We start from the raw sequence: 27,322 nt of genomic DNA, 5'->3' as shown, positions 1-27,322 counted from the left end.
AGACGTACGTTTAATTAGTCACAAATTACACACGCGTACCGACACACACGGAAACCGCAGAAGGCTGAGGCGAAGCCGAGACAAACGCCGCTCACCCGTCACCTAGCGGGGCAGCTCCGGCGGGTGGGGGCCGGGCACAGCCACCGCTGCCTCAGGCCCCCTGCGGGGTGCCGAGGGGCAGCTCCTTTCCCTTCTCTTCCCGTGCCGAGCCGAGCCGAGCCGTGCCGGCCAGGCCCGCCCGGCGGCGCATGCGGGGCGGGGAGGCGGGAGCCGTCCCGAGATGGCGGCGCGGCCGCCGGTGCCGCTGGGTCGGTTCCTGCTGCTGCTGGCGCAGGAGCACCTGGAGTTCCGCCTGCCGGTGAGCGCCCCGCGGGCGGGCGGGGGGGGCGCTGCCCTCGGGGGCATCCCCCCGGCTGCAGCCGGGGACGGCCCGGGGGCGGGCGGCGTGCCCAGGACGCGGCCGCCTTCCTCGGGGCCGCCGCTTGGGGCCGGGGCGCGGGGCCGGGCGCAGCCTGGAGTGGGAGGCTGGGACGCTGCGTGGGGGGGGAAGCTGTGGAGGCAAACCCCTTCCAGCACCTCGCTGTCTTTCCTCTCGCAGGGATCTTCCCAGTGCCTGACCCAGGCTGCTGCTCGTCGTCCCCGTAGTAAACAAACCCAGTCATTGCCTTCCTTCAGCACGGCAAGCTTTAGCACGCGGAGAGATCCTTATCGCCCCGCTCTCCGTCTCTCTAAGTCTTTCCTCGCAGGCCCTGTTTTCTGCGCTTCTGCTTCTTGTCGCTTTCCTTTAGGCAGTATTAACAGCAGCGAAAGATGAATGCGGGAATGGAAAACACTGGGATTTCCATACTGAAATCTTGCGTTTGATCTTGCTGTACGTTGTACAGCTTTGCATAACCTGTCAGTAACTTGTTCATTTGCAGCTGAGTTCTGAGAAATACAATCAGCTATTTTTACAGCAGAAGAGTCTATTTTTTTTCATCTCATAAGTACTACATACGAGCTGAATTTAATTGTAAACCTCTGCCCTAGCCACACAATTACGCTAAGATTTTTTCATTGTTGGTTTTCACAATAAATCCGTAGTAAATGCCATTCTTTCTTCTATTGCTAAGTTTTTGTTTATAATCCCTGCAGAGGTCACGTCTGCATTAAAACTTATAATATGCTGTTCTTTCTCTGATACGTACTTATATATATAAAGTTTAAAATGTTGGTGAATACTCCTAAAGCCTGACCTTTTTATTTTCACTTTAGGAAATAACATCTTTGCTCTCGCTCTATGGTGGACAATTTAGCGATCAGCAGGAAATTTGTGTAAATGTAAGTGGGGACCAAATATTTTACTTGAGTGCATGTATGATATGCAAATATGCCCTTTATGATATTTTTATTTAAAGTGTGTAACTGAATATATTTTGAAGTTTCTTAGGAAAATAAGCTGTCTTCCAAAAATGAGCAATTCTGAATTTCAGCTCAGATTTTGAGTTTAGGAAAAGATGCACAAAAAGCACATCGGGATGTCTTCACTTAGCTATATAGAAAGAAATTGTGCCATCTACTGGGAGGCTCGTTTCTTTTCAGAATAGCTGAACCATGAACGCATTTTAGTAGGCCGTGTGAATTTAGTGTTTACCTCTAATTTGATGAGACAGTATATCCAAAAAAGTGAAGCTGGCAAGCTATATGATTCTGGTCTCAATGCTTAGTCAGAAAACATTACTAGCTTTTTGTTGTTAGTTTTGTTTAAGTAGGTGTTATGATTCCTTAGAGGATGAATAATCGAGAAAATTGTAAACAAACATAATATTTTTACCAAATCTAAGATATGCTGGGGAAATTGAATTTGTAATAAAGGTTCTTGGCTATTCAACCAAGATTTAATTTTACCTTAAATTAAATGTTTTATCCTCACATTCCTTGTACTGTTAACGTGGTTTTTTTTCTTCAGCATGTATGTTCTGTTTTGATACAACAGAATTGTGTAATTGTGTAATACATGTAACATCCTCCAGGTAGGCATTTGCATCCCTCATCTTCTTTTTATTTCAGTCTCCGTTTTGGATTCTCAATATTCCTTCAGAAGAGATGGCAAGGAGAATAATGAAACGGACAGTATGTGCAAAGTAAGAGGTGAAAAATCTTGAAAATGATAAAGTAGGCTGTAAAAAACTTTCGCTATATGAGGGAAAATATTAATTTTGTATGGAGTCTTAAGACTTACGGGGTCCTAAGTCTTAAGTCACTGCTTACCTCTAGAAATAAGGAAGTATTGTCGGACCCTATAGGACCGATTACATAGTATGCCTGTCCTTTTTACTTAATTTACAGTCAGCACCAGGTCTTGAAGCACTGTTTTTCACTGCAGAGCCAGTACTCGTCTTGTAGTGTCAGTGACTTCCCAGTTGACTTGAGTACTGTTTAGTTAGTGGCTCATTTTAAAACACATATGGAATTAAAAGATAAGAACAGTGATAGGTAAAAACTGAAAATCAAGTTTAGAAGGGAATGGTATGAGAAGATATATATTCCTTGTCATATGTGCCTGAGGAATTAAAGCACCACAGAACAGCTTACAGGCGTTCTATATGGCATGCTCTTTCAAACAATACATACAACTGTCGTATGCTTATTTTATGTAGAAAGCACGACTTGCCCACTATTTTTTTCTGCCCTTTTACCTCCTATGGGGAGTTACGTTAGCATAAGATTGCTGGAGCATCTCAATTGCACTGCTAATGAAAATTAAAAGCTCTGAAGCATATACTTATCTAAATAAACTCTCAGCAGCATGTTGTGGGCTTTTATTTTTTTATTTTTTAGATAATTAAGTGTAAAGGTAAGAAGTGAGCCTGAATTGCTTCTCCAACAGCAAAATAAAACTCAAAGATGAATATGTGGTTGTCCCTAGTATAGCCTATGTTGTTAGCTTTTCCATAGCTCCATCTATAAATATAGTTTAAATTCTTAAAGTAAATAGAAACAGATGCTTTAAGAAGAAGTTACACACTGTTAAAATTTACTCTCTTTTCAGGGTAAATGCAGGTTAGAAATGTAGCCCTAAATATTTGTCAGGAAATGAATACTGTAACTAAATGGCCTACCACTGACCCTTGTCACTTAGTAAAGTGTAGTTCTCTTTTACATTTCTGTGAGTGAGCTAAACCTTTGAATGTTGGGAAGTTTTTCCCTTAGGGAGTCAACCACCATCCTTGTAAAAGTACTGCATGCCACCGCTGATCCTTAAAGGTTGTCTTTGTGTATGGTGTGTGTTACAAATACACATAGGAATGTCTAACAATATGCAGTGCCACGAGGGTTCCGGTTGTAGGATTTTTTTCTTTGATATGGATAGGGCACTTGGGATATCTGAATGCTGGAGGGAAGGTCTGTGATGTGGTGTGTGGTGGTGTGCCTTCACTGCAGTAGCATCAGTTCTATCATCTTCCAAGGCAATGCTTTCAATGAAGCCAGCAATATGGAAACAACAACAAAAGTGTAAGAAACATCATAGTGCTAAAAAATCTTAAAATGTCAAACATCTTAGCCAAATCTTCAAATGGGATAGAACCACTGATTATAACTCTGGCTACATAAGACAGACCAAACAAAAAAGCATCTTTGATGCATCAGCTTAGGATAAAAGAAAAAGTATTTCCCTGTTCAGAACAAAACTTAAATGTGTGCTAAGACATAAATAACATCCTCCTTTACCCCCATGAAGCCTAAGCATGTTGACCAAGAAGGATTGGTGAGAAGGAGTGTCTGTAAGGCATTTCCCTCTTCCCTTCCCCTTCGCCACTTCTGTCTTACTGCACTCTAAAAATATTGGTATTTTCAGGTCTATATTTGAACTGTGGGGTCATGGCAGGTCTGCAGGGGAGCTGTATGCATCTTTGAAGAACTACCCAATGGACAAGATGGTATGCATGTGAAGAATTTAAAACTGTTTTCTTCTTCACAGTAGTTAACACTGCAACTGTATTAATGAGAATCTTTGCCATTTTTTCAGCTTCCATATCTACAGCCCGACTCTACATACAAAATACGTATTCATACTTTTAACAAAACACTGACCCAAGCACAGAAAATAAAGAAGATAGATGTAAGTAGATGTTTAAGGTACCATCAACATTTATTTTTATCTATTTATGTTGTTCTTATTCAATGCTATCAGTATTCTCTAAGATGTATTGAATTTGGGGTTTCCTGAATATCTTAAAGCAGTTTGCAGCTTATGTCTTGTCACCTGTAAATGAGATCTTTCTGTCTGACTTAACATGTCCGTGAATTCCTGCCTTTGTGTTTGGTTTTTTTTTCCTAGGCAGATCACATAAGGCATATATAAAGACAAACAACTGTCACATTGCTGATTTATAGATGCAGAAATTTAGGCTTATGGCCTAGAACTATAAGTTTCATAGAGAGTTAGATGCCAGTTTTAAGAAAATCTCTTATCTCCGTATTAGACATTAATTGTTGGATTATGTGGAACAGCCGGTCCGCTGACTTTAGTTGCAAGCTGTGGATTGTTTGCCAATTTTCTGTTCTGTCCTTATGTTTCTGTCTGTACTTGTGTTCTCCTCCTAATTACATTGCTATTTTAATTAGGATTTTTTTCTAAGTTACTGTTTTTGCTTTTCCACACTCTGTTTTTAGTCACTGTTGATTCTGTAGAATTTTAGGGGGGTTAGGTTTTCTTTTTTGGGGGGACACGTATTTTAAAAACTTGACCTAGAATGTGTAGACTTTTTTTTTTTTTTTTTTTTTGCATAGGCTCTTGAATTTCTGCCATTCAACGGAAAAGTAAATTTAAAGAATCCAGAACACGTCTTCTGGATTTTGGAAGATTATGGAATGGACCCTAATAATGTTCCAGAAGAGCCCTTTGATCTGTATTTTGGTAGATGGGTGCGTAAGTACAGTTGCTTCAGTTTTTGAGCTTGTGTATTCAGAAGAGTGTTCTTCAATTTAAAATGTAAAAGTTGCCTTGAGCTTTAATGGAAGCATAAAGTATAACTATGACTGAATATATCACTGCATAAAACAGTGATACAAGTCTTGAAAATCCTTACTGTGACTAACCAAAAGCAGTTTCATTTAGCAATGTAAAAACACGTGGAAAAAATGGTTGTAAACAGCACCAATGTCTCCACACAGCTATGGTATTGTAAATCCAGGTGAAGCTAAAAGCACCAGCAACCTGTTTCAAAATGTGAAGAAATGTTAACAGGAACAGTAGATGGTTTGCCACCATGCTGACTTGCATCAGCCCTGCTGGAGCATTCTGCAAGTGCTTCAGGTGGTCCTGATGAGTGCCTCAAGAGAAAGGTATGGACTGAGCTTTTGGACTCAGCAGTTACCATGTAGTTGTGAGTTATCACGGGCTGAGACTTTGGACCACAGTGGGTCCAGCCCACAAGTCAGTGCACGTGTGAGAGGACACTGACAGTGCTGTGCTGCTCACACACAGTAAGGGTCATTTTCAAAAGCTGTCTAGAGTTTGTCATCTGAGGTACTTACTGCAAATGTTCTCGTCTGTTGGCTGGTAAACGCTCCAAACCTTCTGTATAATTAGGATATTCTGAGGAAATCGAATCTGGTCTTTTATATCTTGTGAGGGAAATGTGGGTCCCCAGAGGACGTCTTACAGAATGACACCAGTGACTGATTGAAAACTGTGTTCTGGAATGCCCTGGGTCAAGAGCAGTTAGAAGGGAGGAGAATCTCTGCTGAGGATGCACAGCTGTGGTCGGGGGTTGTATAACGATAGCTGCGTGAGAAGTTAGAAGCCTGCATTACCTGTTAGTGCCTCTGAAAACTCTCCATGCCTGTGATTAACTTGATAACACCCTGTGTTGTGGCAATACTGCAAAATGGTGCAGCTGTTGTCCCACCTGTGCTGGATTCCTGAAATGTTCAAAGACAGGTAAACCAACCTGGAAAACTTAGACAAATGTGTTTTATTTACCCAGTAAAACTGATGGTGGCCTGAGTCAGAGAATTGTGTTGGCAGAGCTTTTGAACGTGTTCAGTTCCGGACTGTTTTGGTCATTGTCAATGTATTTTGGAAGTCTTATGGAAAAAATGCTAGCATTTGAGCCTTCTCTGTTTTTCCAGTAAATCCCGATCTGTCAATGCTATCTTAAATTTCCTAAATTTAGATTTTGAGCATGACAGAAAAGGTGGTGAAGATCAAACTTCTGTGTGACCTTAACCTGTGTGCATGCACTTGTTTACATGTACTTTATTTGTTAACATTTTGAAGTTCTTTTAACTCTGAATTGCCAGGAATTGTTATTCTGATACTAGGATAATAGCAAAGTTGCTCTAATACTTATTTATTTAGAATAATTTTCACTACAAATTGTTTGCATGTTTTTGATCTCTATCTTGAAGTATTTATCTAGATACTGCATCAAGATACCTGTTGCTTGGAAAGAAGTCTGTCATACTTGCAGAAGGCATAAAGCAAAATGATGTATTATGAAATGACGAGTTTGCTGTTTGTTGGATAGTGTCATTTAAGCAAGTCTGTCAGTCTGCTTATCTCTTGTATCTAAGACGTGATGGTGATTTCAAATCTTTCAACAGATTGCAGATGGCCAAAGAGAACTCATTGAGTCCTACAGTGTAAAAAAGAGACACTTTATTGGAAATACTAGCATGGATGCCTGCCTGTCTTTCATTATGGCAAATCATGGAAGAGTGAAACCCAACGACATTGTATATGACCCCTTTGTTGGAACAGGTATATTCTTTTCTACTGGAGGGAAAATCTGGGAGATTGTGTTACTGTGGTGTTACAACACCCTCCTACCTGATGCAGCAGCTTCAGACGCTCAACTGACATTAGAGATTGTACCAAAATCAAAATGGGGGTCATAAAGTGAATCTTGAAAGAGATTTTAGGGGAAGGAGACCAATTTCAGATGCAAACAGACTTCTCAGATATGTGAAATAATCTTAACTTTTTTAATGTAACATGGTTTAAACACCAGTTCATGTGTATTGTGGACCACTTAGAAGTGGTGTGACTAAGGTCTAAGTGACTAAGAACTGAAATTTGGCTCCAACATTCCCTGCAGCAACTTTCAGAACGTTGTGTGGAGTAGCATCTCTGGAGGTGGCTCTTCTGAGAAGTGCTGAGGGCACTTCTGAGCCTGCAACACAATGTAGCAGTTGTTAGGTCATAGCATTCAACAGTGATGGGCTCCTTGTGCTGTTGCATCTTTCCTTTAGGACAATGCTGTTCACAACATTTATTCACTCCAGTTGAGATTTTTCCTAGTTAAACCAGGAGGGGGAGCTTTTATTCCACATATTAGTCCGCATGCCATAGACGTACCTTTTACCTAAGGGAAACTCAACTTTTTTGTAGTTGAAAAAGATCCATGGTGTCAGATTGTGGCATTTAATCACACAAGAGAATATCATGTTAAGCTATCTTGAGTAGTTTATTGAAAAGAAAAACAAAGGCTGTGTTGCTGACCTGGATTTTGCTAAAGTTTGACCATTAAGACCACGTGAGCCACATACAATTAAAAATCCTTAGTAGGAGGATGAAGAAAATTCACTGCAGAAATTATTACAAAGGTGCTAGGGAGAGCGAAGGCAACACTACAGCATCACTAGCAGGACGAATTTTTATTAGCATGTGGATTCTTTGTAACACAGAAAACACAATAGGAATATTGTGTTTTCAGAAACACAGGACTTCAGTAAACTGTATGTGTTTGTCTTCAATATTTGTATTCATATACAACCTGATTTTTTGCATGCATAATAATTTCTTACGACATTTACTCATCCTCCTTGTTCTTGGGTTTGGGTAGTACTCTTTGAAAGGGTGACAAAATTCCTCTAGTTCATCTGTAAGCAGTTTGTTTCACTTTGGTGTTAGTAGTTTTGCTTTATCTGCTAAACCTACAGCACAAAAAGTTCTCTGAAAGAAATTATTTTCTTGGGAGTGAAAATGAAGAAAAAAATGAAGGGGTAAAGATAGAAAAATTGCATAGAAATGGTGAAGCTATAGAAATTAATGTTGAATGTTAAGACTCAAGTGATTCAGTTCAAAAGTACAGCATACACAAAATTCTCCCCAAACTGCCCAGTGATTTGAATTAAAAATTTTGTAGTTTTACTGCAGTAAACATCTGCAATGTACAGATTTGAGATTAACAGTACACAGGGACACTAGAGATGCTGGGTAAGGCAGTCAGAAAACTGCATTTATAATTAAACAGTCTCTCTTCTTTTGCACCTGCTCTTGGTGAATAGGATCCAGGAATTTCAATAGTTTAATGAGGTCCTTTATAGGATTTTCAAGGTTGTCAGGTGCAGTAATGAGCTATCACAGGAATTTTGGAAGGTAGTTTAGAGTTGAGAATAAAGCAGTGAATTTGAGCTTATGAGTTTGGAAGGAATGTACCTTTGGTACTTGAGGAGTACTTTGAAGAAACTGTAGTTCAAATTTCTTCACTGATGCAGCTTGAATACCTGGATGGATTTCTTCACTTTTTTTTTTTTTTAATGCTCTAAAAATAAATATTACTAGGTTAGAACAGCCTTGCAAAATGGTGCTTGCTTGTTGGAAGCAAACTGGTTTTGCTACATGAGACAAACAAGTCGTCTAGATTAGTGTAATAATGGACAAGTGGAATTTGTCCTTGGAATGAAAAGTGCGTTTGACTAGGCTGATTTAAGAGACTTAATTCCCCCCTGGAGGTTTCTGGAGGAAGAAATCAAGTCTTTTATCTGAATATTTTGTATTGTCCTGTTTGACAATTTGTTCTTGTTACCCCAGTAAGCCTATTGCTCGTACCTCGGGAAGATGTTTGTCCCTAATTTCCCTTTGCCAATTCATGATGCTGTATAATTGCAAATAACACAATTTTATTCTTCGACATCGTGGAGGAAAGTGATGTGACCAGACCCTCATCTATGCTCAAGAGATAGGAAAAACAGACACTATCCAATAGAAAGGCATGAAGTTCTGTGCCATTGTCATTAGGTTAATAGCCCTCAGTGGACGCAATGGTCATCTGATTAACCCTTAACATACTCTGTTTAATATAGGATAGGTCAAAGCGCTGGCCCAGTTAGAATATTTAAGTTTCTATGTAAGTTTCTGTGGACAAAATTGAACTAGTATCAGCTGAGATATAAAAGCTATAAGTTCATGCTTTCCTATCTCATTTTTTTATGTGATTAAAAATATTCTTAGATGGGCAAAGTACTTTCTTCTTACTTTTTTTATAGGACTGGGTGGTATGCCATACTTGTTGGGGTCAGGGATAGCTAAATTTGTCTTGACCCTCTGGAGGTACTGCCCATCTGTTCTGAGGGATTACAGCCGAGAAGGGAAATGGGTGACTCCTATGGGGTGAGTAACCTTGCTTTTCCCTGATCCATTTCACAAGAAAACCAGATTTTTTTTTCTCCCTCACCTTCAGTTTTGGTAGTTTATTAGCATACAATGCAGGAATTTTCTAGTGCCCCATGTAGGACCTTTAGCCTGTACATGCAGAATGTGTTGTAGACTTGCTGGTGCGGAGTGGTTGGTGTGGGGCAATGCAGCTGCCTGAGACGCTCATTTTCAGGCCGCCAGTGAACGCAAGAATTCGTGTCATCCATGCAGGCAGCTTGCGTGCTCCTAGTGCTGGTGAGCTCTCTTCTTGCAGCAATTGTGCCCCTCGTTTTAGTGGGACTGCTTCTACCCATAAACATATGGCATCAGTAATGTGGGGTTCACAGCCAAGTTCTTGGTTACAGTACAGTTGTAAACTGTTCTGTTAGCTGTGTACTTTCTGATTAACAGCACAATTCTTTGATAATCTTCTGCCATCCATCCTTTTTTTTTGTTTGGAAGTTGTTAAAGACTTAGTGGAGGTGCTCTTTTCTGGGGGCTATTCCGCAGTTGCCCAGTTTCAAGGGGAAACCACACGTGCTTTTAGCAGTTTTTTTAATTAGAAATGCAGATCACAGTAGTAAATAACAAAAATAGTAAACAAACTTAGTTTTATTGCTAGATTAGTAAACTAATAAATGTGTTGACAAAATAGCAGCATACACAAAAAAAAAGGCATCTCTATATAGCTCTCAACTAGCAAAACAAGGAAACTTTTTTGATACTGACATTTACAGTGGGGATATTTATATTTTTGAGGTTCTTTACCATTGCTTCCTAATAAGGGACTGACTGCCCACGTACAAAACAAGCTTAATTTTTGACATAATTAAGGAGACTAACTTTGAGAATAGGTGCTGTAATATTGCCTTTTTTGGCGGTAATTTCTCAGATTGTTTGCTAGAAGTGCTTATAAAATAGAATTAACAGTTTTGATTCTTGTAATGCTCAGAAGGTCTAATTGCTTTAAATACAGAAAGCTACAAACAAACTCCTCAGAAAGTCTCCAGAGATGAGTGGCATAGGAAGATCATGTATAACAGAGAAGGGATTTAGTATTAGCATCTCTGATTTTAATTGTGTAGAGATTTTCACTGTTTTATAGTTGTATTTTTTTTTTCTTGGGCTTAGCTTTGAGTCTAGTGCTCTACTTCTGTAAACTCCTGACGCTCCTGAGGAAAAAATCCTAACACAGATGACATTCATAACAACAATTTACACCTTTCCCCTTTTTTGCCCTTTATAGGTGGCCTCCTTATCTCCTCGGCACACTTTGGAGCATATGTATGTGGTACTGATATAGATTACAACACAATCCATGGATTAGGTATGTTACACATTTCTAAGCCATTGAGATCTTACTCTTTGGAATTTAAGAATTCTGATGATAGCAGGTAGTGCATTTTAAAGCAACGTTAATTTTCCCAGGATTAATTTGTTCATGTGTAATTTTATTGATCAATTTACGTGTGTCTTAGCTGAGCTATTCTGTTAATTTTTAAGCACTAAATATTTGAGAAAAGGAATAATGAAAACCAAAACAAAATTCAAAATAGTAATGACAATAGCTATGTGCTTTCTTATTCTGTGAAGTAGGAACACTTTTACATAACCAAACCCAGCAAGCCTAGTCCCATTCTTACTTCTCTGAAAAACTGTTGTGCAAATTAGAATGATTTCCTGCATAGGATTATGACTGATGGATAGTGCTTCTCCAAAGTTGACATTTAATAAACCAACATTTTAAAAAATGTGTTCTTTGACACCCTATACAGATGGTACAGTGGAATTATTTTTCATCTGTTTTCATTATGTCTTGTTTTTGTGTACAAAGTTTATTTTATCACAAATACTTGTGTTGGTGAGTAGAATAAGGCAGGAGATAAACGCTTGTTTTGTGTGACATTTATATGAAAGGTTTTGTTGTTGAGGATGATTTTTTTTTTCCTTTCTCTCTCAGGCAAGGCAAGCAGAAAGAACCAGAAATGGAGAGGGCCAGATGAAAATATCAGAGCTAATCTCCGACAGTACGGTTTAGAGAAGTATTACCTTGATGCCCTAGTTTCTGATTCTTCACGACCAGTATGGCGAAAAGGGATGCTGTTTGATGCAATCATTACAGATCGTAAGTTTGTTAATGCTTTTTGTTGCCTAATTACAATGACTCAAATATTATTGCCTAGGTATATGCATATGTGTATTGATTTAATGTCTCGATGAGTGCTCAGATCTGCAGTTTCCATATTACAAAAATGACCTTTGAATTCAGCACTGTGGAAACTGGATCTGCATTTTGACATCTCTGCATTTATTTTAAGGATAGTTATAAATGTGTAACAAAGCTGGAGATAATGCTGTCTTCCATGGAGACAATATTATGACTGACAGTGAAAATCGATATGGCTGAAAATCATCCTTTGAATGTGTCTCATTCAGTAAAGGCATAACGTTACTGATGCGTGGAGCCTTCTTACCAGAATGGTCTGTGTTGCTTTTAGGACTTGATCTGCAGCACACTGGAGTCTGATGGACTCTGAAGACTTATCTTAAGTACTTATTGGAGTGCTTCCAAAGAGAGAGTTTAATGCATTTACGATACACTTAACAGCTGGAAGCACTAGGAGTTTGAAAGGATCCTCTGCTCTTCTAGAAACCTGTGTGCTTAACACCATTTGTCTTGCCTGAGAGGAGTAGAAGCTAAGGGAATAAATGGAAGACTTTGATAGAGTAATTTCTGATGTCTAGTACTGGCTCATACTATGATAAATTCATATTAGTTAGGAATAGGGAGGGTGACTTTTCTCTGTGGGTTGCTCCTTGATTTGTATTTGGCCTGTTTGAAAATAAGACAATGCAGAATATTAACGTTACTTAGAACTGAATTTGTGAATTGTGTCGAAACTTCTGTATTTACAACATGGTGACATTAGTGCTTCCATGCTGAAATACTGAAATGAGTCTTACAAAAACAAATGTGTTGAACGTGAAATAAGCATGTTATGCTATCAGAAATTTGCAGAAACATGTAAGAAAAGCCACCTCTGGCTGCTCTTATCTGTATGAGAATTGCCATTTGCTGAATGTGCTGGCAAGAAATTCCAATTATACAATGTCGTTTTGAAAAAGATCAGCCAAGTGCTATAGCAGAGATGTTTGCTTATGTCGAACAAGAGGATGGGATTATTTGTCACATGTTGAAAACGTAAGGATTATTTTTAATGAACAAAACTGTTAACAGAAAAGCATTTTCTGTATTGTAGCTAACATCTAGTATGCTAGAAGCCTCTTACAGCTGAAAGGCTTTCTTTGAAACAGTGTTTAAGCAATTCTTTGGATCTTACCCTTACCAACTTTCTTTGTAATTTTTTTTTTTCCTAAACGTATAAGCCATAGATTATGCGTTGTTTTATATGTATAGCATAATTGTATAATGTTATTTGGGCAAAGACAGAACTTCTCATCTCTGCACTATGCTTTCACTTTGTATAGCACCATATGGTATCAGAGAAGCTACTCGCAGAACAGGTTCACAGAAGGAATCGGTTAAGTCAGCTGAAAGAAGGTAAGTAAGTTACTCAGTCTGACGTACAATATAAATGTCTTAATGGTAAGCCAGTCACAGTTTTAGAATCTTTATTTTTTTTCTTGGTTGACTGTCAGACCTTTAAAAATGTTAATAATTAAAGAAGAAAGGCCCCTTTTGTTCTGTTTGCAAAACCAATGTGTCACTTCCTGAAATCCTTTTGGTTTTGTTTTACCTGCTTATAACTTGTATGTGTCCGGATTTCAAATCCTGCATCTCACCTCTGTGAACCAGCAATACCTTGTTTCCTATTCTCAGTGTTCTCTTCAAGCCCTGCAAGTTGCAGAATCAGTTTAAAATGGAGTACCTCTATTTCAGCTTAACCTTCCCTCTTGGTTTTCCACTGCTCCTTTCTCTTCACAGGTAACACATGGCTTCTCCACTTACATGGCTTTTCTTGTCTTCTTTTACTCTAAATTGCCCTTAGGGAAGATGCTATGCAAAATAACTATTTCCAACGTGCTTGTGTTTCAGTGACTTTCAGAAGTACTGAAAATGAGAGTAAATAGCCAGTAGGGGAATTTGGGAAGTCTTATTCCTCAAAGTAGAAGTTACACGTTTCAATTTACCCAGGTCGTTTTGCTAATCTCAGGTAGTGCTACTCTTTTATAATTTAAAAATGCAGGATTTACATGTGCTTTTATGTTTACACTTGTGATTTTTTTGTTTAGCACAGAAAATCACATCTTCATTTCATCGAACTATCATCTGAGCGATATCTTTTTTGACCTATTGAAGTTTGCGGCAGAATATCTGGTGATGGGAGGAAGATTAGTTTACTGGCTGCCGATATACAGGCCTGAGTATGTATCCTTGATTTCTGGTATGTAGCATGTCAGAATGGATGCTAAATTCTAACTGTGATTATTTGGGCATAATACAGCTGGAACTTCCATAGTGCTACACTGAAAAGTAATGCTCAGGCATCGTATTGTTAGAACTTTATATGAGGGGAAGTAGATTTTGAAATAAGGTCTTTGAATGGCGATAATTCCTGTTTACCAAAAAGAAAAAGCTGTCACATCTCCTTTTAAATGCATGTCCAATGGCTTGAGATTTAAGCTTAGAAAATTAGGCTTCTAAGGTGCAGATGGATTCCTAAGGTAGTTGTAGAAAGGCTCTTACTAATACGTGTTTGTATTAGAGTAGTTAGTAGGTGTGCATGACAAGGTCTTGTAAGAGAACATTCCTGGCTGTTTGGGGTTTGGCACCACTAATTTTAGCTTTCTTCTGAGAAATCGAAAGTCAAGTGACCGAGAGATGGCAGTGAGAGGCAAGAAGTACACTTCTCGCAGTACAGGGAAGCAGCCCTGTTAAGGACGAGAGAGGCCAGCAGAGACTGCAGGATGCAGTCTGCTCAGGAGTGCAGCTTTGGATTGAGTTTAAGAGAAGAGACATCTGTTTGCATACCTGAGTTTAGCATCTTTTAGATAAGTTTTGGGTTTTTTCTTGCTGTTATTGTTTTTCCTGAAAAACGTTTTATAGTAAAGTGGGGAGATGATGTACAGTAACTGTTTCTGAGTATCTCCCAGATGTAGGTGTGTACTGAGTGTAGCTTCTACACTGTCTTGTGTTCCTATGTATGGCCAAGCTATACTGATAAACGAAGTGGGTGTTGTCCCTAACTTCACCGTGCAAAAAAGTCTTGTGACAGTCTTCTGTATAATTATCACATGCTGTTTTGAAAATTTGGAAAATGAAAGAAGCCAATTCTATTACATCAAATTTCTGTGTGCTCTTCAGTAACAGAAGAGTGTGCTTAATAGCTTGTGGTTTTTGTTTGTTTGTTTTTTAATGCTATAATTGATATTTTAGGCTTTTTTATATAATACTGTTCACAGGCAAAGCAGAGAGTGCCATTAACAGTGTTACGCACATTGTTCAAAATGTCTTTCTATACATACTTTTAACCCTGATAGGATTTACAAGTACACAGGGTCTTAGATTTCCATGTCAATGAACTCTATTTGTAGTTATGTTTCTTCTGTTTGTCTAGATAACAGAGCTTTTTATCTAGTCTTTGAACATTGGTAAGAGCATGCATCCTCTGTACAGCAGAATACAGCGTTTATCTTTAGATAACTATGAGCTACCCATTCTCGTTCTACTTTAGCTTCTGTTTTGGGACATCAGCTCTCTCAAACTCTAGTTGAATTGCCTCTTAAACAGTACATTTGTACACGTAAGTATGAATTGACTTTATGCAATGAAGTTTGTAATATGGAAGTCACTGTATCAGCGCAGTATCATCGTTTTATCGTAATTTCAGTTGTAAAGATGAACACGAGAAGCTGTTAAAACAAGAGTGTAGAGGAAAGATAAGCCGCTGGCTACTAATTTATTGTGCTCTCAAATACGCTTAGGCAACACCTGCCATCAGGTTCATGTGGTATTTGAGATCCTGGTGTATTACCTTAAATTAAAAACAGAGCTAAATTAAAATGGGTTTCTGTTAAAAGCACTGCTACTGTATTACTCTTTTGATAATGTTCTGAGTTTCAGCTGGGAGTGCAGAAAGATATATATGCATTAATGCTAACAGACAAGGTTTTTTAACAAGCCGATAATGATCTCTCACTCTGCAAGATAGCATCTCACTCCAAAGTTTACTCTTTCAATCTGACATTGAAATCATTATTGTCTGAATTCTTTTAATTCCTCTGCAGCCAGGCTTTATTACGGTTATGAAGAGAAACTTTTAGGATACTGTGGTGGAGTGCCTACCTTTGTAAGAGTGACAGGCAGTTTGGTGGTAGTGGGTGCATCAAAAGTTTTGTGTAGTAGAAAGAAGAATTGAGAATTCATTTGATTCTCCCTTGTCAAAAGCATGTTCTGACTTGACCTAGCAGAAGTTATGCCTTGATTTTGGACACAAGAAGGGACTGAAAGCTTGTTTGGTTATCTGGAAATTTTGGAATGATGCAGAGATGCAGTACTTTTAGTTTTTTATTTATGTACAAGTCCGTATTTGGATTGTTTTATTAATTTAACAGCTCACTATTGTCTTTAAATTAAGAAATGTCAAGATTTCCCTCAGCTCCTCGAGGGATCCTTTTATCGACTTGTGCTTTGTGAATTTGCAAGGCTGCTAAAGCTTCAGAACTAACGTTTTTATTCTCTTAAGTGAAAAGTTTGTGGCAGGATTTTGTGAAGAATGACTTTTTTTTCTTCTTTTCTACAAATACTTTGTCAACAACTGAGCATATGAAATTATTGTTAAATAATTGTAATACTGGAGCTTGCATGAAACTTATTTTACCAAATCCTGGGTTAGCATGGTTGTCCAATGAGTTCTTCGTTTTCCACCAGCTACTGTTAGCAAACTTAAAACTATGGTCCAGAGAAGTTCATATCACGGCCCTGTCTTGTCAGTAGGGCTAGATAAGTGGAATTTGATTTTTGTACTGCTTTTTTGGTTCTTTGGCATGGTCTTTTCAATGCATCTCTGGTTTGTGTGTCTAAATAGTCTTGCAGGTCTGCCGATTTGTGGCTTGCCTGCTGTGATGCACAAGCCTATGCCATACATACAGGACAATCCATTTTCAGTTATGTTGGATTTTACTTCTCTTTCACCTGTAACAACACATCTGCTTGTTAAAGTGCAGAAAATCCACTTCTTTACAAGAAAAAAGGCAAACTCCTCTGTTGTATCTTTTAAGTTCCAGTGACTGGTTCCAAAATTTAGTTCTGATTTTTTAATGTCTTACTTCTGTTGACCCCCCAACCACGGGGGAATCATGTGAGCAAGCATTTTATATAAAATCCTAGTCACTGACAATACCCCATATACCATTTTCTGTATCATGTTACAGTAACTATTATAGGAGAGCTTATTAGAAAAATGAGGACTACATGGCTGACTTATACTCCAGTATATCATGTCACATCTCATTTTATATTATTAAGCTAGGTTAATAATCCAGTCTCATGCAAAGCTCTTAAATTTTAGATTACTCCTTTCAGCATTTGGAGAAATAGAAGGAGGGAAATTCCCTTTTTCCACAGGGAAATAGTATGAGATGGAAGTCATTTAAAACACTGTAACTGCTTGGCTCTATAGACGAGGCTTAAATGCAAGCCATGTTGCTACCATCTGATGGTAAAAGCTAATTGATTTTTCTCCATTTAGAAAAAGTCTTCCATCATTTGACAAGACAATTACAATGTGATATATTTGCAGCATCATCTTCTGAACTCCAGGAATGTCATTGCTATAGGAGCTGGTTTAGTATCATTTGGAATTCAAGTGTAATGTTCTCCTTTTAGGGAGGTGGAGTTAAGTCTCTTGTTGCTGCATTTTTATTTATGTTGACCGTGGAATCCTTTTTTTGTTTTAATCACAGCTCCTGATTGGATGGGTTATTATTTCTGATTGGGCGAGATGTTTTCCCCTCGAAATGATACAGGCATGCATACATTAACATAATGTAAATACGTGTATAAAATATGGGTGGGGGACTCTTTACAGTAACATTTCCATTTCTTCTACACATTTAATGTCACAAGATGATTGGAATGTATGATTGGAAGAACTCTGAGCACCAATACCTGAGCTTCTGGTAACTTAATTTAAAATGCACAGCAACTTTCTAGTGTAAGCCATTTTGTGAAAATCTGTGTGAATTTTGTTTCAGATGCAAGTGTTGCAGTTCATGAGCTTACAACTCTCTGAATGTTTATTTCTTCCAGATATACAGAAGAGATCATTCCCCGCCACCCATGCCTGAAACTTATTAGCAACTGCGAGCAGATGCTTTCCAGCCATACGTCAAGGCGCCTGATAACCATGGAAAAGGTGAAAGAATACAAGGTAAGCTTGAATTCTTGATTATATTATGTAAAGTGGTAGCTGTTGCATTCATGAAACATTTGTGCTATTCAGCATTTGATCTTCATTTCTCTCACACTTGAGTTTTTTATGACAGCTTTTGTAAAATTGTCACACATTTCTTCAAAGTAAATTGAGTAGTGATTTAAGGGACTCTACTGGTTTTGTTGTTTTCCTTTTTCTCCTCAGCTTCTGATAAACTTTTCGTCCTGAGCAAGCCCCTTAATAGCATGAAACTATGCTTGCTTATGGAAATTGCATACTCTTTTCTTGGAAAACTGAACTCTGTGAATCAGATCTATAGAGAAGTTTAGATGCCTAAATTCCCATTGATTCCAAAGTGTGATTTGGTGCCCAAGTAAGTACTAAATGCCAGATACTTTGTGGATCTGCCAGTACTGGTAAACCATATTCAAATGTTACTTCATTTTTAGAGTGATCTTTAAATCCACAAGGGACTAAACAATATAGCTTTTGGAAATAATATTGTATCTGTGACATAATTACAATGAAGCAAGGATTTTTTTGTTTAAATTTGTCCTTGAGAGGGGACGCGCTAAGCTCTTTTCTGGAGTCCCTGAGTGTGGCAAATACTGCATTTAGGTCTCCTTTCTGCTCTTGCTGCTTCTCTTACCTGCTAAGACTGTTTAAAAAGATGCTAAACCAGTGTGAAGCAAAATCTTAATGAAAACACAAGCAAGAGGTGAGCAAATGTCTTAGGTATATTCCTTTTCAGTTGGAAGAGCTATTTGAAATGACAGGAGATGCTGTCAGACTGCTGTGTCTGCATGGTGCTTGCAGAAATAACAAAGCAGGATTTCAGCACTACATTCATAATGCTAATGATGACTGAAATTGTCAAGCAACACCTGAATTTTTGTAAAACACTGTATGTGGAGTTCAGAGCCAGAGCTGCCAACTTTGTCAGTAGCAAACCACAAGGGTAAATTTTGACGCTTTTTGGCATGCATGTCTCAGGGTGTCCATGGAGGTTTTCTGCCGGGATTTTTTTATATGCCAGCTGGTATGCGGCTGCCGGTGCTGTAGGATAGGATGTCCTAATTTTAAAAATATGTTCACCCTTCTGCGAATAGACTTTCATCATTTGTTATTCTTGTTTTGTGCATCACGTATTCTTCAGGACGTGCTTTGACAGGTTTGCGTCTGGAAGCACTTAGCTTTGAGCACCTGATGCTACTTGGCAGGCTTACTGCCTAGATAAAACTGTGCAGGTGCTTCTGCTGTGGACTCCAGATGTCTTTTTAGATAACTTAAAGATGCTAATCACTGTGTATCGTTTCTAATAGCACAAAACTTGTACAAATAACAGTATACAGATTGACGCCTTAACTACTGCCTGCTTGGTTTGGGGTCTTGTTGTTTGGCATCTAACTACTTGAAGATCTTCCCACCCCAGCTTCCCTTACCTGACATGCTTCATATTCTCTTGGTTCTCTAGGACATATTTTTTCCTGTCTTAACGTCTCAAAAATCCTTTTGAGTTGGATGCTTATGACTCATGAGATATGATCATAAAATTAAGTATTTGGAGCTTTGGCAGTTTTTACTATGAAAGAGTGGGTTATTCTGAATATACAGACATTTGTATCTCAGACAGTTCCCATTTTCTTTAATAAACTGGTTTGTAACGAGAACTTACATATTTCTTTTAGTTCAGCTTAGTGGAGTATTCACAAGTGACTAAGAAATTTTACAAATTATGTAATGCCATTATGCAGTCCTTCGGTTTCCCACTGTTTGCCACCAATAGTGAATTGCAAATTTCACAGCAAATTCAGTTCCCTTATTAACACTAACTTCTTAACTGAAGACAAATTTGATAAGTTACAGAAGGTGAGATTGGTGGTGTAATTTGATTGTGCTTGTGATATAAAGGAATCCAAAGTGCCTGTAAAAAGTGAATACAAGTCTAGTTGAAATATTGATCTGTAATTAATCATAAGCATGAAGATCATAAATATTAGATTAAAACCATCACAGAAGTAGGTAATATGAAGTTGGTATACAGCTGAGTGACTTGTAAGCATCCAGTGTGTTCTCTTGAAGTTTATAATGCAATCATGCTGACTGGAAAATATTTCTTACTGAACACAACGTTGATATGAATAGATTTTTCCATGTGTACACAAGATGAGCAGAAGAGTTGCTTTTTCTTTTAACACTTTTGGACACCAGTGGTGATCATTAGTAACTCCCCCTCACACTCCATTCTTAAATTATAGCAATGATGATAATAAAGTACGTGAAGGCAATTGTTGTAGAGGGCAGCTAGCAGTAGGCAGATGGTGACTTCTATTCTTCTAAAACTCAGAAGAGCTAGAGAAACAAAGAACGAGTGGAATGGGAGAGGAGCAAAATGGAAATGGTATGAGATAAGAAGTCACTAGCCTGATGTGTTACTTCTTGTATAGGTATCAGTGGCCTTTCTGCTGGTATTAAATGGACGTGGATCTCCTAAATATCTTTCTAAACCTGAAACAAAGCTTTCTAATTTATATTACAGTGGGCAGGACTGTGTGAGTCTAGCCTCATTGAACTATGGAGAGAGGTTTTTCGGAGCAGTAAAAACACAAGTTCCACTCTCCAGAGACTAAACCATTCACATATAAGAACTGAAATACAGTGGTAGTGGAAGAATGAGGAGCTGTTGTGTTGGCTGAGTAGATTTGTGTTGTAATGTCTGTCGCCTGTAATCTTCTAGGAGTCCAGTCTTCTGCTTTAGGTCAGAGGGTGTTTGAACTAATTCTTCCACACTGAGTCAAGTGAAAATATATCTTCCACTGTCCTGGTTTATTTTTCAAAAGCCTTTAAAAATATATGCATATAAGACTGAAAGATCTTCATCTCTACTATCTATATTCGAATTGTTACTTTTTAAAAAAAAATTAAATGTCAAATAACTGGTAAATAGTTAATCAGCAGGAAAATTGGAGTATAACAACTTACAACTTAACAAGCGTTATTATCACAAGGGTTCTTGGGAGTCCGTATCTGGTGATCAACCAACTGTCTCAGAAGGGATGGACTTACTAACGGTGTTTAACTGTAGGGTGACTTGGTGTTCCCTTTCTTTACTACAGTGTGTCTAGCTTTTTGTCTTCAGAGGCTGTGGATTTCCTCATAATGTTTGTTTCAGCCATTGTAGAATTGCTTGTGTTTGTTTTGTTCCTTGGCTGGCTGTCTTAAAGAAATAGACCACATCTATTTGGCTAGTAAATGCTACCTAGTTTTAATGTTTCTCATTAGTACTTAAAAAAAAAAAAATTTATTTATATATAAAAGGAGAGGTCTGTAGTTGACAAGGGTTAAGAGAGACACCTAGAAATTACAGGGAGAGATGAAACACAAAATTTGACTGAAAAATGAAGTCTGTATGACTGCCCATGAAAAGGCCCTGGAGCGTTGGGCATGCAAATCCACAACACTGGATGTGTCCAGCATTTCCATGTCATGGGGTCGCTCCAGAGTCTTTACTAGCGTAGAAATTTTCCTACTGAATTTAAGTGTCTGTTCCTGGATGTGACCCTGCATCTGTGATTTGGGAACTGCTCGGTGCTGTTTATAGCTGTATAACATTAGTACAAGTGGTTTCTGTAGCTACTGTTCAGCACCAGATGTAGAGTGGTAGGAAGCTGTGATAAGGCTAGGAAGATCTTTTAAACAAAAAATGAATGCGGGTTATTGCCCAAAGGCTGAAACAAGGTGTGCCAGATTCATAAAAATCTGTAAACTTGCACATAGTATCTGCAAAAACTTAAAGTTTTCTTGTTATCTTCAAGCCCCCTTCTCTTTCTTCCACCTCTCGTTATTTATCAGGGACACGATACCTTTATTTTTTTTAGTGTTGTCTTTAGAACAACTCAGTGTTAAGTTGAAAACACAAATTAACAAAAGCAGTTTGGTAACATCTAGTTTGCAAGAGCTTTGTTGGTTTTCAGTTGTCACAGAAGTCATCGTAAAACATTTCAGAGCAGAAGTTTTATGTGATAACTGCTGTTTGCAATTAGTCTGCTGTTTTGAGAACTTGAATAATTCAAAGTGAGAACCAAGGATGATTTAAAAGGAATGACCAGTGGCTAATCAACATCTTCGGTCCTACAAATAAAGGAGGAAGGCTTTGTCTTGGTGGTAGGACCAGTAGGCTGGGGAAGGAGCTGGCTTACTGCCAAGTAGGCTGATCATTGCTGATCAATCTTGGCACGTGGCCTAAGGAAATGCTTTCTTGGGAGGTCTCAGTATGTTGTGCCAAATAACCAATTACAAACTTTATGCCTTGAAAACTATGCATACTTTTTTTTTTTCCAAAACAAATGTGGCAAAAGCTAGTCATCCCTAGATGCAGTGTTGTATCACAAGTAGTACTCCTGATTCTTCCAGTGTATCATGTTAAGAGGAGGAAAGGGGCTACATGTGTTAAAACAGAATTGTTCAACTCCATTCCCCAAATTTAAACTTTAACACAAAAGGGGGGAGTGGAGAAGGGGCAAGTGAAAGGAGAAACAAGTATGCTAACTGGGCTGGACTGTTAATGCACTCCAGGGAGTTGACCATGGTATGATCAATGGCTGAAACCATTCCCAGGATTTGGTCCAATGCTTTGTTCATTACTGTGTCCCGTCCACCCTCTGTAAGAGATCTTCTCTAACTACAAAGCATTCCTGCCAGAAATTCAGAGTGCATGTTCTACCAGTTCATACCACTCAAATTAGAGCTCACGTGAGGATGTTTGTCTGGTTTCCTTGCTGAAATGAACTGGTGCTCGATGCCTAGGCAAATTCCAATCCAAATAGTCAGAGTGCTTTTCTGAAGATGATTTTGATGTGTTTTTATCTTTGTGGAGCTGAATGCAGACTTTCCCTATTGCTTAGATTATACCTGTTTGGCTCCCTGTGTAGATAGAAAATACCCTAACTTAGAATTTATTCAGAAATCATTAATCTTTGAAATCCAAGACTTCCTTTTACTTTGTTCAGTTCTCATATTCCCTGTAAAACTGTTTTGATTAGTAAATGTCAACAGTGAGTGGCATCTGCAGATAATTTAGGGTTTCTTATTTTCTTTTCCTATTTAAGAAGTCATTCCCAATCCGTTCTTTTTCTTTAAAGCCATTAACATCTTTATTGGGCAGTCATGTCTGTGTAAGGAAGAGATAGGGAATGGAAGCTCTTAAGCTGGGATTATGATGTGGGCCAGGAGCTTTCTTTGTAAACTATTCCAAGAAACCAGTGCCTGACTGCAGATCTCCTCTCATCTAGCAAGCAAAGATTTGCATAGCTTTTGATGAAGCCTGGATTTACAAAACTGATTGTGCTGTGGTGTGAAGCACCAAGCGTGTTTCCATCTGATGAATGCAGATGCTCCTCTTGAAGTTTCTTCTCTTACATATATCCTCTCTTTGTCCTCACCAGCTTGGGGGTAGAGGGAGTTAGTTCATTTCTTCCTTCTTCCCTTCACCCTGAATCAGCAGTTTGTTACTTAAGAAATCAAGATGAATGGAGTACAGATGTGTGACCTCTTAGAGGTTATAAGGATTAACTTTTATGTTAAAAGTACTGTTGACCTGTATATCGTTACCTTTCAGGGTCAAATATCCCATCCATTTCTTAAAATAATTTCTTAAAATAACTGAATTAAGTAAAATCATCATGAAAACACTTCCCAGAGGTATGAAAATCCATCACACACTTTGGTCAAAGAGGGTTTACTGGCCTGTAAATTCAGGTGAAAAACAAGTGCTCTTTTCCTCAGCGTGGTACTGTATAGGAGACCTGGACAAGTGGCTACAGGCTGACTGTAAGAGGAAAGTGTCTTAAGTCCTCCTTGTTTCCTGTCTCCCAGTAGTAATTTTTTTTTTCATGGACATGTTAAAAGGCATTGATTATGACTCTGAGAATGGTCTTAGAGATGCCTGTCTCTCACAGGTGACCAGAAGACAATAGTACAGTGTCTGGAGTGGCTTTTCTGAGGTCATTTTCTCCTGCTATTTTTCAACATCACAATATTTAAAAAGAACTAACTGGATGCTGATGGTAGATGTGCTTTACATGTTAGATATGCACATGGCACTTAACATTTAAGAAGTTCATTTAAACCAGTGGCATTCCACTGGTATCTGAGCTAGGATAGCAGATGGGAACTGCTTCATAAGAGTAGCTCATTGTGTCCAGAAGAGGGCACTTGTACATGCACACAAATGTCTTGTAGTGTTGAAAAATCTTTGTCTCACAGCTTTAGGATGCATTTTAAAATACCCAAAGCAAGACGTGGTGTTGATCCTGCTAGGTGAAAGCCCGGAAGGGCTGCAAAAAAAATAGCTGAAGAGGGGAATGTCCACTAGAATTTAGTTCATTTAGTGTTGGTAGCATTTGGTAATGTATGAAAATACTGACTTAAATCTACTTCCATGTTACTGCTGCTACTTGTGCTAAGGCATTCTAGAGTAACTTCTTTTTTTTTAATATGAATGAATAACCCTGAACTGCATACTGAAGTAATGAACCAATCTGCATGCTGAAGCATTGCTTAAAAAATTTACAGTAAACCATGAGGATGCATTAAGAAGAAACATTTAGTAGAAAAGAAGTTTAGTTCTGTTGTGTGCTTGTTTTTTTCTCTTTGCACACTTCAGTTGTGCTTGTGAGGCTGTTTATCTCTGTTTTATCTTGGCATTGTGATAAACTGCCATCAACCATAAGTGTTAAACTGTTTCAAAAGTTGCCGTCAGTTTTTAGCGCTCAGAAAAAAAGTTGGTGTATTGTTTATTTTAGAGTATTGATAAACATCAGTTGACAAGTATCTTAATTGTGTAAAGCCACAGTACGTGATGAACTAAACATTTATATGTAGTGGCCCATACAATGGGCCAATTTTCTAAACTGTTTTCTTGGCTAACATCAAGTGTAGGGATTTACTATGTCAATTTTAATTTTCAGAACTACGTGCATTCTGTACAAGAAAAAATTCTCTGATAGCACTTCAGTTTCTGTATGAACTCTCTTTAATCATTCGTATTCCCCTTCCGTTTCTATCTGCTTTCCACAAAATGAGTGATTGAATTCTCCAGGTGGTATTTTTTCTGGAAACTAATCTTTATATTTCTGTTTATAAAAGTTTGTGTGGCATAGTACTCTGCTTTCATTCATTCATGCAAGGGTTGAGTGTTTTTTTTTTTTGCTTTGTTTGCTTACAGCTTGTTTTTGATCAATGCCAAAGTTAAATGTTAAGAGTTTTCCGTAGGATGTATGTGTTCTTGTTAATCTGAATGAAAAGTTCAGCGTTGTATTTTTTGCATTGTTGAATGATTTAAATGTTTGCCATTACATTTTAAATAATACTTTACTTTTGCTTGTAATCATCTGAAAAAGTCTGAAGGAAAAACAATGGCAATGCACGCTGAACACACTGCCATAAAAACTAACACTTGCATTTTGATGCCATGCAGGATCAAGATCAGAATTCTTACTTGCTGGATGATCAATACATGCCGTACAGGGGACACAATTCTTTTCGTGAGAAGTATTTCAGTGGTGTGACAAAGAGAATTGCCAAGGAAGAAAAAGACAACCAGAAGTAAAATACAATATAAACAGATTAAAAAATGAGGAAAGAATGAAGATTGTGTTTCTTTGTAAGGACATCTGGATATGAACATTCATTTGGATGCTTCAGAAAAATAAATACTGCTTTTAATTTTAAAGCAAGATGAAGCCCACAACACAGGTTGAGAGCAGTTCTTTTTAATTAGCTTTGTTTATAGCAGATTTTATTGTACAAGTTTTTTTGAGTCTTATTTAATTTATATTTGTACTTTCAAGTTATAATGATGATTGACTAAAACCATTATTATTGTTCTTTCACCATTAACGTTTACAAAAAGTAGTAGTATTATTTGGCTTCTTAAACTGTGAACATCTGGCTGTTTTAGAAACACGTGGTGGTGATCAAGGATTGCTTATTGTGAAGATCATTTTCTTTTTTTTTCTAAATGATATACAGTAAAACAGAAAAGTTTGTGAGTTTTTATTTTTAATTGTTGTATGCAGTAACTGTTCATATGTATTCTGATTTGCTCTGGCTGAGTCCAGCAGTGTTTTAAAAAAAAAAACAACAAAAAAAAAACACAACAAAAAACACAAAGAAACAGATGTGTGTGCACACACGTGTGCACACAGGCACACACGCCTCTGTGACCTGACAAACTCTGGAGAGCCTATTAAACCCTATGAAGCCTGTCCACATCTGAAGCTCATCTGTACCTTGGATTTGCTCTTGCATTCCTAAACCTTGACTCTTGGTCAAGCCAACTGTCTGCAATTTTTGGTTCAGAAACTGATAGTTAAAGCAGTAACAACAGCATAAAATCAGTAATGGTTCCCTAATGGTATTAAGCCTAATCAAATCTTTGAAATTGAAGATGTAGTTGTTAAAGGGAAAACTTTGCTGAATCTGTACCATGTCCATCATGAAAATACCTCATTTGAAAACCACTAAGCCCATTAATTCAGGATGTTAATGGTTCTTCTCGTTTTGGTGGTCAAATATGGCCAAATACTCTTCAGCAGGGCCTTGGTGAATGTATCTGCTAGCTCCAGCCAGGGAAAGCCTCACTTCTTAATTTGCTGTAAGCTACTGACTGTGGCCACGTTATGATCTTTGTAGATTATGATCTTTAAGAGTCTCTCCAAAAACCCGGTCATATCAAAGAAGTATGAGTCGTCGTGTATCTGGTTGAGTTCATTAATTCAATTTGCTCTTCTCTGTGTTGTGGTCCTCAGCTGCAACAGGGAGAGCTCAAATATTCGATGACAACTTTGTCTGACCTTCTGGATCTAATCTGTGGTGTCTTAGGTAGTTCTGAAATAGTGATTTATTTTCTCTGTTTCCATTATAAATCACTTTGTTTTGAGACTCTTAACGTCAGTCATCTAAGAGTTGTTCTGGGCTAAACTTGGAGCAAGATCAAAGCTCAGAAAATTTTTCAAACGCAGAATTTGAATTGATCACTTTCAAATATTACATCAAAAAATAACTGCTTCTGAAAACCTGTCTTCATGTAACTTCTGACTTCAATTTTAGCATTACAATTTGGCATTCAGTCTTTATTACTTTACAAATTAAAATTACTTTCTGTTTTTCAGAGGCAAGGAATTTTTGTAGATGGATTTATTATGCATTTATAACTTCACTTTTGTAAAAGTTACTCTACATAGACATGATCTAAATGGTTATACAAGATGTAAGGTAGTGGCAAATCTGGCCCTGTCTATTAAAAGAGAATGATTTAGTTTATTTCTCCTCTTCTTGGTCCAATTTTTAGACCATTCAGCAGTGGTGGTGCGGCCTCTGTTTAGCAGTTCATACATAACGGCTCTATCGTTACTGAAGAATACCTTTTTGAACAGAAGCTGGGAGTGTGTTTGGGGTACTACATAAACACCCACTAATCAAAAAGAGCTTAGAATTGAAATCAGATGTTCAAGCTCTG

General features: G+C 38.0%; 1 protein-coding gene across 4 annotated transcripts; it reads left to right on the top strand.

The window, feature by feature from the left end:
• Positions 1-34: 34 nt before the first annotated feature.
• On the top strand, positions 35-25,845 carry TRMT11 (tRNA methyltransferase 11 homolog). Of its 4 annotated transcripts, none has more exons than XR_013949143.1 (13): positions 35-358; positions 1,255-1,320; positions 2,050-2,123; positions 3,839-3,920; positions 4,010-4,102; positions 4,774-4,908; positions 6,592-6,748; positions 10,653-10,733; positions 11,367-11,531; positions 12,896-12,968; positions 13,661-13,812; positions 17,679-17,799; positions 25,280-25,845. XR_013949143.1 is itself a non-coding variant. In XM_080586827.1 (13 exons), the coding sequence occupies exons 1-13, from the start codon at positions 281-283 to the stop codon at positions 25,409-25,411; spliced, it is 1,389 nt and encodes a 462-aa protein (XP_080442953.1). In that variant the 5' UTR covers positions 137-280; the 3' UTR covers positions 25,412-25,845. The 4 variants fall into 4 exon arrangements, 3 of the variants coding, with proteins under 3 accessions (XP_080442953.1, XP_080442955.1, XP_080442954.1); XM_080586827.1 differs by having other exon boundaries at positions 137-358; positions 13,661-13,792; XM_080586829.1 differs by having other exon boundaries at positions 263-358; positions 2,050-2,130; positions 13,661-13,792.
• The last annotated feature ends 1,477 nt before the right edge of the window (positions 25,846-27,322 follow it).

Source organism: Anser brachyrhynchus (genome assembly GCF_964034855.1).
Source record: "Anser brachyrhynchus genome assembly, chromosome: 3".
Taxonomy (NCBI): domain Eukaryota; kingdom Metazoa; phylum Chordata; class Aves; order Anseriformes; family Anatidae; genus Anser; species Anser brachyrhynchus.
The sequence above is the reverse complement of the archived record's forward strand: the minus strand, read 5'-3'. Positions and strand labels throughout refer to the sequence as shown.

Coding starts and splice junctions, on each gene's coding strand:
- TRMT11 (XM_080586827.1), top strand. CDS start 281: ATGGCGGCGCGGCCGCCGGTGCCGCTGGGTCGGTTCCTGCTGCTGCTG. Junction 3,921..4,009: donor ACTACCCAATGGACAAGATG/GTATGCATGTGA, acceptor CCATTTTTTCAG/CTTCCATATCTACAGCCCGA. Junction 4,909..6,591: donor ATCTGTATTTTGGTAGATGG/GTGCGTAAGTAC, acceptor ATCTTTCAACAG/ATTGCAGATGGCCAAAGAGA.